This window comes from Eumetopias jubatus, unplaced genomic scaffold, assembly GCF_037043125.1.
Source record: "Eumetopias jubatus isolate StellerSeaLion01/CBP00866 unplaced genomic scaffold, mEumJub1_p1.0 scaffold_13, whole genome shotgun sequence".
Classification (NCBI taxonomy): domain Eukaryota; kingdom Metazoa; phylum Chordata; class Mammalia; order Carnivora; family Otariidae; genus Eumetopias; species Eumetopias jubatus.
This window is the reverse complement of record NW_028274819.1, coordinates 49606003-49620036: the sequence shown is the minus strand read 5'-3', so window position 1 is coordinate 49620036 and position 14034 is coordinate 49606003. Positions and strand designations below refer to the sequence as shown.

At 54.4% G+C, this 14034-nt stretch overlaps 1 protein-coding gene across 7 annotated transcripts in view; it reads left to right on the top strand.

The window, feature by feature from the left end:
- TUB (TUB bipartite transcription factor) overlaps window positions 1-14034 on the top strand; it is an 80351-nt gene that overhangs the window by 44449 nt on the left and 21868 nt on the right. For 2 of the 7 annotated variants that reach the window (XM_088018121.1, XM_028116819.2), the window contains exon 1: window positions 13459-13510. The exons of the other annotated variants lie outside the window; for them this stretch is intronic. In XM_088018121.1, the coding sequence (XP_087874247.1) occupies window positions 13473-13510 (38 nt within the window). In that variant the 5' untranslated portion in view covers window positions 13459-13472. Of the gene's footprint in view, window positions 1-13458; window positions 13511-14034 lie in introns of those variants that run through there. 7 annotated transcript variants of the gene reach the window in all.

Sequence of the window (14034 nt, the reverse complement as noted above, 5' to 3'; positions counted from 1 at the left end):
CCGTGAGCCCTCCCCTCCTCCCAGTCTGCATTTTCGCTGTAGGACCCCCTGAATTTCCGTCCTCCCACTGCATTCCCAGGAAGGGTCCCAGTGCCCTGCAGCCCCACCTCACACGTGCGGCTGCCCCCCATCACTGTCTTTACCACGTGTCACAGCATCACCGCCTACCGAGTGCTGGCCCCATCAGGCCCTTTCGTGTATTAAGTCATTTCCTCTCTCGACATGCAAAGAACATGAAAGAGTTCCCATTATTTGCAGAGGAGAAAACTGAGCCCAAGCTGGTTAATAAACAGCCCAAGGCCCTACCGCTAGTAAAGGGCCGAGCCAGGGGGAGAAGCCCAGGCAGTCTGGCCTCTGAAGCCGTCTCCAAAGGCTGGGCTTTTTCCTAGCCCTGTGCGACCCTGCCTGGGGTCCTGTGGGGTCGCCTGGACCCCTCACCCAGTCCCCTTCTCTGCCACTGGCCGGGTCACTCTGGCCTGGGCTACTGAAGAGCCCGCACACCAGATCCCTGCTCCAAGGGCTGCCTGTGAGCTTCTCCCTCATGGGGTGGAACTGTGTCCTGTCATGTCCCCAATGCCAGCAACCCCCGGGGACTTCCCACTGCTAAGAGATCCAAGGCCAAACACTCGGCTGGGCACCGAATAACCTCCCTTTCTTCCCCCCCTCAATTCCTGCTCACGGGTCCCAGTCACACCACCCACCTCAACACACTCCTGCCTCCCATGTCTCCCCCGCTACCTTTATAAACTTCAGTCCGACCTCAAAGGCCATCTCTGCTGCAGAGCCCTGCCTGGCCCCCGCCCCAGCCAGACTCCACCGCCCTCTCCCCTAGACCCTCGACTTCCCTCCACCTGGGATTACCCTTTGTTGCGTCTGCATCCACCCATGCCTCGTCCTCCACTGCCCTGCGGTCTTCACCGGCTGGTGCCATGTCTTATCCATCTCCGGGCCCCGGTGACTGCCAGGCTGCGTGCAGTGAGCCTCAACACTGAAATGAACGGAGCCAGCCTGCTGATTTGGGGCAGGGAAGGGCCGAACGTCTTTCTGTTCTCCCATCCCGTCCTGCTGCAGAAACAACCAGAAAGGGTCAGATCCCGGAATGGCTGAGCGGGAAGGCCCAGTGGAGGTCATCTGTGTCAATCCTTTATCTTTGTAGTGTTGGCCTGAAGCCCTGAAAGGGGAAAGCCTGGGCCCCGGGGGAAGGCTGCGACTAGAGTTCAGACCCCAGCCTTGTGCCCCGAGTCCTTCTGCTTGGCTGATGGCTCTCTCTCTTCTTTGCTCTTCGCCTCTGTAAGCTGCTTGCTGGGGTAACAACAATTACTGTGACTCAGCCCTCGGGCTCCCAGCTCTGCAGCGGCCTCCTCCCCTCCGGATCACCGCGTGCACCCTCCACACCTTTGTGATCACAGTTTCGCATTCTCATTTTCTTATTTCGTATTCTTTTTTGGTAACTGACATTTAAATTCGGTCCCTGTGGACAATGGGGTGAATTTCTGGGTCGCGTATGTTCTTCCCTCGATGTTTCCTGCGTGATGCACGCCCATCACCACACAGTTTTAGTTGTGGTAGCTTTACAATATATTTTACTATGTGGTGGGACTGGTCCTCCTCTCATTAACCATCATCATCAGGATTTTCTTTTTTTTTTCTTACCGACTTTTGTTTTTTTCTTCCAGAATATTTTTACCTGGATTATCTAGAGGAATTAAGGGCCGTGAATAGTTTATCCCAGGCTGCCCTAATCGTGGGTATTGTCAGAGGTCTCTTAACGCTGGGCTCTGAAAACAGAAGAGAGGCCCGTTGATGGGGAGGAGGGGGTGGGGGAAAGAGGCAAATAAGGAAGTAGCGTCACCAGCTTCCCGCTCCCCACTCCCTCACTGCTGTCTCCAGTTCTGCTGTCCCAGGACCGTGGCTTTCCCTGCGACTAGGACCCCTTGAGCAGCTTCGGGTGTAGGGGGCAATCCGGAAGCAGGCCCGGCTCACATGTGCTCCGAACGGGCACGGTTGTGCCCCGCTGCATTCCCACCTGCCAGCAACGACCCAGGCTTCCTGAGGAGTCCATCTCCACCACTAGATCTTCTTGCTTTGGTGCAAGGGTCTGCCTCTCACTGCCCACTCTCCCAGCCGGTTGTTACCTCAAAAATACCTTACCTCTTCTTAGCCTATTTACTCCTTAAAAATGCTCAGTTGAGGTACAGAGTAGACACCTAATTATAGCACTGACCCAACCACTCTGTGAGACAAAATTCAGGAACCCTGGTGACTGACGTGAGCAAGTCAGGGTGGTCCCTTCAGCTTCCTTCTCACAGAGCCCACATTCACAAACTGGCTTGCTCACCTCCTTTCTTTAGATCATTATCTGAGGGAACCTTATGAAATCCCTGCACTTTATCAAGCTTCAGGCTCCCGTGGTATTTTGCTTCGTACTAAATGAAATGTAATCTCGAGGGGCGCCTGGGTGGCTCAGTTGGTTGAGCGACTGCCTTCGGCTCAGGTCATGATCCTGGAGTCCCGGTATCGAGCCCACATCGGGCTCCCTGCTCGGCAGGGAGTCTGCTCCTGCCTCTGACCCTTCCCTCTCTCATGCTCTCTCTCTCTCTCTCTCTCATTCTCTCTCTCTCTCAAATAAATAAAATAAAAAATCTTTTAAAAAAAATAAATGAAATGTAATCTAGGAAGAATTACTCTCTTTAAAATAGTCTTCTTATCACATAGGAATATACTAGGAATCTCCACTTACTCATGTCCTTTTTCTAACTCTCAAGTATTTTATCATTTCCTTCATATGAATCACAAATAAGTCTCATTAATATTATTTTAAAGCATTTCACACATAGTCTTGCCATTGTAAATGAAATATCTTCATTTTCATTCTGGAAAACATTATACTAATAACAGAAATGTTATTGGCTATTTTCTTTTTATCTTTTTATCTGGCAACTATCGAACTTTCTGATTCTAGAGGTTTTCTCGTTGATTCCCTTATGTCTTCTCAGGATCTCCCATACAGTGTGTCACTTACAATAATATAAATTATGACTCCTCCTTTCTAATATAGTAGATTAATGACTATTCATCAGTGTTGCCCTCAGGAACTTTCTAAAAATACAGGTAGTTGGGCCCATTCCATCCCCATGGAGCCACAGCCTTGGGCTGGGCAACAGGGCTTGGGACTGGGACTGGTGGATTCCAGACCAAAGAGATGGCACCTGCAGAGCTGGAGAGGGTGTGAGCACGGCTTGTCTGAAGGCGGACCAGTATGGAGAGCAACGTGATTGGCTTCGGAGACACTCTAAAATGTTTGGTCTGTAAGCAAGGGAAGTCAGGGAAGGATTGGAAGCAGCAGGTGCAAAGGCAGATTTGAACGGTGAAGAGATCATTCTTGCCGCCATGTGAGAAGAGACTGCAGGGCGGCCAGAGGGAAAGGGGGCGCACAGCATTATGTAACAGCTAAGTCATCCATCTCCTCCTTGTGTCCCAGGTGCTGCTTCCAGTGGCTTGTTTGTATTAACTCTCAAGTCCCTGGGCACACAGGTGGTTCGTGGCACAGCCTGGTGTGGAACCAGCAGATCTGGCTCGAGTCCGCTCTGAAGCACCACAGGCTGTTCCATGCCACAGGTGGAGTAGTTGGGGCCATGGTGGTAGCCTTGGAGGTGGGGAGAAGGGGACCAATTAAAGAGATACTTAGTGTTTCATATCAATGGGACCGGCTGAGGGATTGGATACCAGGATGGGGGAGATATCAAGCTACCCGTTTTCCCACGTGTTTGTGGCTGTTTGGAGTTTCTCTGGGACTTGTCTGTTCACTTTTCCATTGGGTTGTTCTTATGTGCACATCACGTCTACTCTTTTTCATGGGGAGGGAGGGAGGGAATTCAGACTCCCTTGCTAGGGTGCATTCTGCACCTTCTGTCTGTCTTCCAGGTGTGTGACTGGGTAAGGGATAAGTCTCTGCTCATCATACCTTGCTTGGGGGGTATGAGAGCAAGGTGAGCCTGATCTGAGTGTTCTCTACTCTGCTCTCCAAAGGCAGTTAGGGCAGGAGGTAAGAAATGCATGTCCTTTTCATGTAAATTGTCTGATGAGGCTCTAGATAATGGAACTCTAGTGATCTTGGGGGCCCTAGACATCAACCCCCCCATCTTATAAATTGGTATGTCAAGGCCAAGAAAACTGGGACTTGTCTGCTGTCACATGGGCGGCTGGGGACTGACACCTAGATCTCAGGTTCCCCAACATCCAGACCTTAGTGGCATCTTCAGTGCAAGGGAGGGTGTGGCCAGCAACATCCAAAAGTGTCTGGCTGCCTGTCCTGGTGGGGGGCCGGGGAGGATCCCGCTCTGTGTCACAGCTGAGAGGTGGGGTGGGGCAAAGCTGAGAACAAGTTGGTGGAGCCAGGGGAATGGGTACAGATAGCTCACGAAAACCAGACGGGCTGTGATGAGAGTATGGGGAGCTGGGACACATTACAGAGACCTGGGGGATTTGGGAGCAGGTGGTCAGGAGGCTGGGGCAGAGCAGGTGAGTGACTGGGCACCTCCTAGCGTCCCACCCCCTGCAGAATGGAGACCTCCGAAGTCTATTCAAAGGGCGGGCCCGGCTTGCCCAGGGAGACCCCAGAAGTCCTGATGAGTGTGAGGGCCAGGACAGGGCCAACTGGCCTGCGATGACCAGGTCAGAATCCAGGGCCTTGTCCTGCTGAGCGGAACCCCTGTCCCCAAGGTGCCCCTCCCCGCCAGCCTCCAGGTGTTGGGGTCAGGAAGGCGCGGGCAGTGGGGAGGGTGGTGCCTGCTGAGGAGACGCACAGGAAGGTGGGCTGTGAGGGGGGGCCAGGAATCAGGGAGAGAGGCAGAGAGGTCCGAAACAGCCCGGGGTTGGGGGAGGGCAGAAGTGGGTGCTGCCCCGCCCCGGGCCCACCAGCCGTCCGGCCCTTCCTTCATCCAAGGAAGCCTGGAAGGGGCTCCACAGGGCCTCCTCCCTGTGGCAGAGCTAGGCGACGAGGAGGGGTGGGTGGCCCTCTCCTCCCTCCTAGAGCCCAGGCCCAGGAGCCGCCCCTGGGACTTCTGTCCCCCTCCTCAGCGGAGCCGGGGGCTCTGAGGCATAGCGTTTGGTCGGGACCGAGTAAATCCCGGCTGTTGTGAGAGCCGGAGCGCTTCTGCCTCCCCCTGTGTGCTGGCTCCTCGGGGTGCTGGGAGCAGGGAGATGATGCAGCACTGCCTGGCACGGCGCTCGCCCGGGTGGAGGCCCGCTAGGTGGGGGCTCTTACTGCCATCCTTGTCACCTCTCCATGGCGCTTCCGCCTTCCCGCACAGCAGTCACGCTCCTTCTCTCCGTTCAGCCACTCACACCCTGCGCGGTAGGCAAGACGTGCGTTGTCCACTTCACGGACGAGGAAACTGAGGCAAGTCTGGGCCGGTGGTCCCTGGCCACCCAGTGAGTTGGCAGCACAGAGAGGACAAGAGCTCCTCTCCTACACCTAGCGTGTTTTCACTCTTGTGTATTTCTTCTATAAAATACAAGACTTTTATCCTTATTTCAGAGTTGAGCAAGCCATAACTGTCTTTTGTCTCGGGCTGCAAAGTCAAAATATCCGAGAAATTTAGTGCTGGGGGAGGTAGGCTTCAAGATGGTTCCACCCCCTGATTTCCATGAGGCACAGAGAGCATCTCTACTCACTCAAGGTCACATTAGTGACAGAGCCAGTACTGGAACCTGGGTCTGGTGTTCTTTCTTCTATACTCACTACTGTTAGAGGTGTTGGAACTTTTATCCCCATTTCAGAGATAGGAAACCTGAGCCAGAGAGGCAAAACTATTGACCTCAGTCCCATAGCACTGCCTTTCAGGACGCTGCGTCCTCAGTAACCTGGTGGGGCTAGTCTGATATTTATGAACCATCCTCAGCAAGAGGGAAGGCCATGGAGTGAAATATTGGTATATTGGGAGTAATAAACTTTGCAATAGTTTAAATTGCATTTCAGGGTCTGATTCCTCTTGCTAGAGAGATGGGTTTATGAATTCAGAGTAGGATTGTTTAAAATGTATTTCACATTTTAAATAACCAAGGTTTTCTTAGGTGAAGAAGAATAACAGGTCAAAAACGCACACTCATAGGCTTTTCTGAAAGGTTACAAAATAAAATGTTCTTTGCTGGAGGATATGAAGGCACTGGCTCTTTGTTTGACAAAGGAGAGGGCTCTGCTAGATAAATCCTGCATTATGAACAAATGACAGCTCTGTCTCTCTCTTCCTGATCAGCTTAATTCCTTGTTGCTTATCTGCAAATCCAATAATGCTGGTAAAACAGACCCCTCCCGCAGGCTGAGCACAGGGGCCTGGCGGCTCCTCAGAAGCCTTTTTGTGTTTATAACCTCAGCCCCTGCTCCCTGGAGAGCAGGGCCTAGAAGCTCTGTCAGGAAGTGGGGGGAGGGGGGAGCGGGGGGAGGGGGGGAACACTTGTCTGGGAGTGACAGCTTGTCCAGGACTGGGCCACTGAGCGCCCCGCCTCCCCGTCCAAAACTCAGCCGATTCTCAGAGTGGAGCCGGGGAAGGGGGACATGGGGCAGGTATTAAGATTCAGCATCCTTCCCCCACATCCCCTGTGCCCCTCCAAGATAAATAACCTGGCCCCAAATTGCAGGCGTTTCCAATGCCCGCACACATTACAGTGTGGCACCTCGGGGTCGTCTTGGTGATAGATCATGCTCCGCTAGGTGCCTAAGGAGATTTCAGCAGCACAGCTTCCAGAATATTTATTTACTTACAAAACCCACTGTGCATGGACGGTACTTACTGTCCCTCTCCCACCCACGGGGGCCCAGGGGTGTTGTCTGGGCTCTTTAGGGGTTACTAGGCCCTCACAGGAGCCGAAAACCAGAGTTGTGAGGAAGCCAGCACCTGGGACCAGGATCCACCCGCAGAGAGGATGGGGTCCTCGGGTGGCCTAGCTGATGGCACTCGACTGTGTCTCTCTCCCCTCAGGCAGCTTTTTATGAGCCCACGCACGCATGTGCCAGCACGCGGAGCTTCCTCAGAGCACATCATGTCTGGTATTGTATCCCATCTCGTAAACCTGCTCCCTCCCGACCCCCCGCTGTCGTTAAAACCTCCCTGTAAAGGATGCCTAATGATCTAGTGTGTGAACACAGAATGCTTCACTTAAAACCAAGTCCCAAATGATAGGCTTTTCGTACCCCCTACTCCTGCCGATTTCTCCCGTTAGAAATGGTTAGAAAGTGGTGCCGACGATATCTGTTCGTAAACTTTTGACACCATTGCATGTTTCCCTTGGTCAGGTTTCTAGAACGGGAATTAATGAGTCAGAGGGCTAAGGTTCCCATCATCTCGTTTTCTCTAGAGGATGCAGTTAAGCCTGTGGCTCTAGAACTCTCTGGTGCCCGAGCTGGAATTTGAACTCTCCCACTTATTATCTGTGTGACTTCGAGCAGGTTATGTAACCTCCCATTTCTTCACCTGTAAAATGGGGATAATAATAGTACCTACCTCATAGTGGTGTTGTGAAGATTCAGTGAGCGGAGCCATGTGTAACTGTTAGGTTGAACAGGCATGACTCATGAGATGTAATCATAAAGCAAACTTTATGTTTGTCTCCCACGGTCTCTTCAGTTTTATTCTCTGGGACTGCTCCCCCCCCTCCCAACCTAGATGAAATTGAGGGTAAGTCCCATGACTTCTCTGGTCATTTCCAGGTAACCAAAGGTTGTCCTGTCAGTAATTCATACGTCCTGTCTATTGTGATAAAAAAAAAAAATCTTTGAATTTCAGGTTTACACCAACTCTTCTTGCCCATCACGGTGTTCTGTGAGCCAGCTGCCTGCTGGAGAGGGTCCAGCTTGCAGTTCTGACCCTTTCCAGGGTCCAGTGGGAGGGGAGGGAGGGGAAGAAGAGAGGAGAGGAGCAGGAAAATTCTTTCTGCCCCCCTCCTCTGGGTGCTTTTTGGGGTTCTTGGACACCACTCCATCGCTTGGGCTGTCTCCATAAGCTCAGCTCCCTTGATGCGGGTGATCCTTGCTCCCCATAGCTCCACAGGACACTCTGGTTGCTTTCTCAGGCCCTGGGAAGCCTGGGCTCATCCCCTCCCCACTGTCACCTCCTCCCACAATGGGGCCCTCTCGGCTGAGATCTAAGATAACAGCATCTGGCCCTCATGCTGGGACCCACACTGGTCCACAGGAAAAGCACACAGACCCGACCCTGAAGCAGCAGAGCCCTCTCAGCCAGCAGGGCAGCCACCCTCCCCCTGCTCTGCGGGTTGGCAGGCCTGGATCCGCTGCCTGTGCCCCATGGACCTCAGGACCATCCTAGGGAGCTCTCCTTCAAGCCTCCCTCTCTGGATTTGAGGCAAAGGCCATGTACCCTTCCCTGCTCCCACAGAGGGTCCACTGGACCCTGAGGCTCTCTTGCAAATTCCCCTTAAGCCTCTAACAATTTAGAGGTAGGCGTCAGCTAATGGTACAGACCCGGGTTTCCTCCCCTTCTCTTCCAGGTCCTGTTTGTTCGGGGTCATCCCACCACACTCGGCAACGCGTTATTTATTCACTGGGCGCCTCGACCGGAGAGTTGCATTTCGTCACGCTCTTGCCCATATTTGCTTTGTATGAAACCCGGGGACGAGTGCCTGGCCCAGAGCATGCACTCAACCAGTGACGGTCGTGTGTGATCCCATCCACAGGCCCCCCACTTACACGCAGTCCGTCACTATTTCATTTGGCTTCATCCCAATTTTATGTTTTCTTTAGACTATGCTTGTGGTGGTGATGGTGGTGGTGGTGGAGATTTCAATTTGCTATTATCTCCTGCAGTTATTTGGGAAATAGGCATATTGCTTTTAGTTCCGCCAGTGCTTACCCTACATTTTTTCAAATACATCAGTAAGCCTATTTATCTCCCTTGAGTCAGGTAGAAACGGGGCAGTGGGCGTCATATATTCTGCAGTTATTTAAGTGGAAATTTTGGCGGGCATTATCTGGCCACCATACATATGCTGCCATTTTGCCTTCATGTCTGCTCAACAGCTTTGAAAAGGCACTGAGCTCTGGTTTAGGGTCTGCTCATGCCTGTCCTGGACTTTCCCATGACCCAGCTAGCAGTTGTCCATACGTCTGGCCTTGTCTCCTTCTGTCCTCCGTTTTGCTCCCAATTATATCTTTCTAAAAGTACACCTGGGCAGGTTACTCTTGGCTTAAAACCCTTTAGTGGTTCCCTGTTGGTTATAGGATAAGATTCAAACTCCTCAGCCTGGTGTTCAGGGTGCCATGTGACCTAGCTCTACCTTAACTTTCTACGCCCTTCTCCTGCCACGTGGAACCACTCACCCCCGTGCTACCACACGGGCTTGCATTTTGGTTATCAACTGCATTGGTCACATGTTCTCATATCCCCGTGGCTTTGCTCACGTCATCTTCCGTGTCTAGAATGCCCTTTGATAGAAGAGCCCAGCTCAGAACCGGGCCGGTTGTAGAATCTCAGGAACTGGAAAGCTCCCCGCTTCCTTTCTTATCAGTCTGTCAAAATCCTACTCATCCTTCAAGGACCAATTCAGATGTCATCTTCTTCACTCTCAGGGCAGATTTGTCCTACCCCGACTTCCCTCCCCCCACCACCCCTAGCCACCCCGCCTCTGTGCCCGGAGCCCTTGGCACACCTGTGTTGTAACCCTAGCACCTGGCTTCTCTGCATCTCTCCCACCAGACTGAAAGCTCCCTGGGGGCAGAACCGGGCGGGCCGCCTGCCAGAGCCCTGTACGGACCTGCGGGCCCCGGGCGAGTCGAGTCCTTTGCCTTCCTCAGCCCCGAGGGAGGCAACACCAAGCTCTGAGGTGGGGCAGCTTGGGACTGGGTGCCAGATCTGGATAGATATTCACTTATTATTCATATCCTGTTGCTTCCAAAATTGATTAGAGGTGGGCCACACTCAATTCGACTGTTAAATTAGAAACTGAAAATTGAAAATTCCACATGAAGTGGCAAGGTGCCGAAAGAAGTGCGAACCTTCTTTCTTGGGTGAACTAGTCTTGCTGAGCGGAGCTTGCACTGGGGTCTTCCAGCTGGGGTAGCAGATGGGAGGGTCTCCTTCGGCTTAAACTCTTGCACTCCCCTCAGAAACCATGGCCATGTTTGAAAATGCCTACAAGGTAGGGGCGCCTGGGTGGCTCAGTCCATTAAGCGTCTGCCTTCGGCTCAGGTCATGATCCCAGGGTCCTGGGATCGAGTCCTGCATCGGGCTCCCTGCTCGGCGGGGAGTCTGCTTCTCACTTTTCCTCTGCCTGCCATGGGCGCTCTCTCTCTCTGTCAAATAAATAAATAAATATAAATCTTGAAAATGCCTACAAGGCAACAAGGAGAATTTAAGTCCACCCTTGCAGGATTTGGGCAGGTGGTGAGGCAGGCGTTGGGTTTGCTATGTGGCGGCACATTGGTAGCAATCACCTGGTTCTGCAGGCTAAATCTGAAAAGCTTAGGCCCTTTCTCAAGGGTCACCCTATAGCACAGCTGTATTCTAACCATGGCCTAGTACAATCTACCTCATGTGGCTTTCTGGAGTGGCCTTTCAGTGGAAGCCAAGGGCATACACTTAAAATGTCAACTAGGGAAGCTTTTTTTTTTTTAAGATTTACATATTTGACAGAGAGAGACAGTGAGAGAGGGAACACAAGCAGGGGGAGTGGGAGAGGAAGAAGCAGGCTTCCCGTGGAGCAGGGAGCCCGATGCGGGGCTCCATCCCAGGACCCTGGGATCATGACCTGAGCCGAAGGCAGATGCTTAACGACTGAGCCACCCAGGCGTCCCCAGGGAAACTATTTGAGCAGGAAAACCCATTGCCAGTTCTGAGTTGAGTGTGAACACTTACACACCCCTTAGAACTCACAGAAGCACATACTGAGATCCTCCCCATGCCGTCCAACAAATGTTCTTGTGCAGATCCATCCTGCAAGGACACCTTATACATACACGCTCATGCACACTCGTGGGTACACGGCACACAGTCCCACTGGCTCCCACACATGCCATGGGCACGTGCACAGCCTCTGCAGGAAGAGACATGGGGAGCTGTCTTATTTCTGCACCTCACTCTGCCTCCAGATTTTGCTCTCTCAGGACAGAACCCAAAGTATCTATTTAATAGATTCAATTACTTTAGGCTCCTGAGACCTTCCAACTTGATTCTGATTGCTTTAAGGTGTCAGATAATTTGGGAATAAATGGGGAAGGCATTCACATCCTTGAAGGGGTAGTCTTCCAGGCTCTACTCAGTCATCACTGAAGTGGTAGCTGCAGATTGCAGTTTGGGAAAGGGTGGTCTGGAGGGTGGGACCAGCCTCTTGTTGCTAGGCAGGGACACAGGGCTCTGTCCTAAAGGAGAGAGGCCTTCAGGGTAGTGCTTTGGCCTCCAAAGCAGGGGCCAGTCCCTTTCTGCTGACCTTCCTGGGAACCCAACGGGTGGAACCGAGGCCCATGCCAAGTGTCCCGGCAGGCGAGAAAACAGCCCTGCTTTCTGTCCCCTGCACCTCACTCTGGGGTGACTTCTTTTGTCTGCCCGCCGTCCGCTGTGACAGTGATAGCTCTTAGAGGTTGATAATCAGAGGTCACAGCCTTCAGGGACCGTTGATGCTGTGCCAGACAGAGATGGATCTTTTCTGTCCTGCACTCCAGAAACCTGAAGAAAGAGACCGGGTGTGTGGCATGTGGCATGAACCGTCCTAGGCAGGAAGGAGGCTAAGGACAAGGGCTGTGGGCCCAGACTGCTGTGTGGGAATCTTAGCTTCACCACTGAACAGCTCTGTGACGTCGGGCAAGATCTTTGCCTTCTCTGTGCCCCAGTTTCTTCTGCTGTGAAATGGGTATGATAATAGCATCCACCTCCTAGGGTGGCTGTGAGGATGAAATGAGTTACAGTGTAGAGAGCACCTGGAGCTCAGCAAATGCTCCAAACATTTTGGTTATTGTTTTTAATAGTTAATGGGGAAGGCCAGGCCAGGCCGAAAGGCTGGGAGAGTTCTGGGGTGGGGCGTCCTGGCTGTGGACCTAGGGCAGCAGGATGGGGCCCTCTCTCAGCCCAGCTGGTTCTTCTCACACTCTCCCACCCAGTCATGCAGTCCTGATGGCCTATTTTGCACCACAGGGACCTGCATGGTTGCAGGGTGTGCGCGCTGCTGAATCCAGGGTGCACATGAGGACACCCACATGGAGTGTGGAGACTGTGCCCCTCAGCAGACCCCCGCCCAATCACCTGTTCTCTCCTCCCCAGCTGGGGATTCACTATCCTTCACCTCATCATGCCATGGCTGGCTTTAGAGTTGGTGTGAGTCACAGCCAAGACCTCTTCAGCACCCAGAGACTTTAAGATGACCTTTTAAAAGAAGTTTTTGCCTCCTTTTAAGTGTGGCCCCTAGAGCGAGCTTTGGAGGACAGAGACCCTGGTTCCATTTCAGCTCTCTTTGTAGCTTTATGTCCTTGGGCATCTTAGCATTACTGAGGCTTTATTCTCTGGAAATAGGAATAAAATACTTGCCTCTCAAGGCTGTTGTGGAGCTTAAATAATATAAATTTATAAGGGCTGGGAATGCAATAGTATATGTTACTCTTCTCTTGACTGCTACCGCTTAGAGGGGAAAGACCCACGGCTTTGAGAAAGCAGCTCCTTACTAAAAAACAAAGATTCCCCTGGGGCCTGTGAGGAAGGGATGTGGGGGAGTGGAAGGGGCAGAAAGGGGAAGGCCAGCCTCCACGCTTCGGATCTGCAGGTTCCCCCAGACCTCTTCGGTTCTTTTCAGGCCTCAGCTCTTTCCCCGCACCGAAGGGTCCCACCCCCCACTGCTCCTCCCATTCCCCAACTAAGCAGCGGTTCCCATCCCTTGGTGGAGATAGGTAAGCCAGGCAGGCAGGTAGGAGTTAGAAATATCCCCGCTTCACAGAGAAAGAAACTGAGGCTCGGAGGTCTGGGGACCCGCCCAGCGGCCGCGGCCTTAGCCCAGGCGCGGGCGCGGTCACGTGTGCGGCGCGGGAGCCCCCGGGCCTTCGGGGAAGGAGCGGGGGCGGGGGCGTTCAGAACGCCGGCGCCGGCCGGGGGTGGGGTCTCTGCCAGGGGCGGGGCGAGGGGGCGGGGGCGGGGGCGGACCGTGGCGGCCGCCACGCAGCACTCGGGCACCTCGGCGCGGGACCGAGCCCTTCCAGTGGCGCCCGGCGGTGCCGGCCGGCCTCTCCCGCCTCCACGCGCGCGCACGCCCGCCGCGGCCCCGCGCACTCCGCCGTTTCGCCCATCGCGCCGCGCAGACAGCCGCTCGCCGGGCCCGCGGCCGGGGCCCCGGCGTGCAGCGCGGGCCTCGGCGGGGCCCAGCGCCCCGGCCCGGGAGGATGCGGCCCGGGGCGGCCCGGGAGCTGAGCAGGGCCCCCGCGCCGTCCCCCGCGGGCCCCGGCTTCCAGAGCCGCAGCCGCCGCCCCGCCCCCGGGAGACATGACTTCCAAGCCGCATTCCGACTGGATTCCCTACAGGTACGCGGGCGCCCAGCCCACCCTCCCCCCTTCAGCTTGGGGGCGCGGGCTCGGCCCACTACCCTCCAGCGCTCGGGGCGAGCGGCGCCCACCACCCCGACCCGGGGTGCCGGCCCTCCGTACCCATCCCATCCCACACTGCGGGCGCGGGCTGGAGGCGCGGGGCCTTCCTACCCCAACTTTGGGCCCCGGGCGGACTGAACCGGCCTGCCCTGCTCCGTCTCTCGTCCGCCGGGGCTGCTGGAAGGGGCCAGTGCTCTGGGCCTGTGTGGGCCGTGTTGGGTTGGGCAGCGCCATGTGGCCGCACGGGGAGGGAGCGCACTGCTCTGAGCCCCCCTTCTAGGCCCAGCACACCGGGTCACACGCCGGTGTAGCTGTGGACAGACACCCGTACAGCTGCAGGCATGCACCCCCCCGTGGGTGCATCGGGCCAAAGACACCCCTGCTGGTCTGTTCACACACGCAGAGCATGAATTCCTGGAGACAGTTATTCTGAACCAAGAGTACAGGCCGCTCATACACAC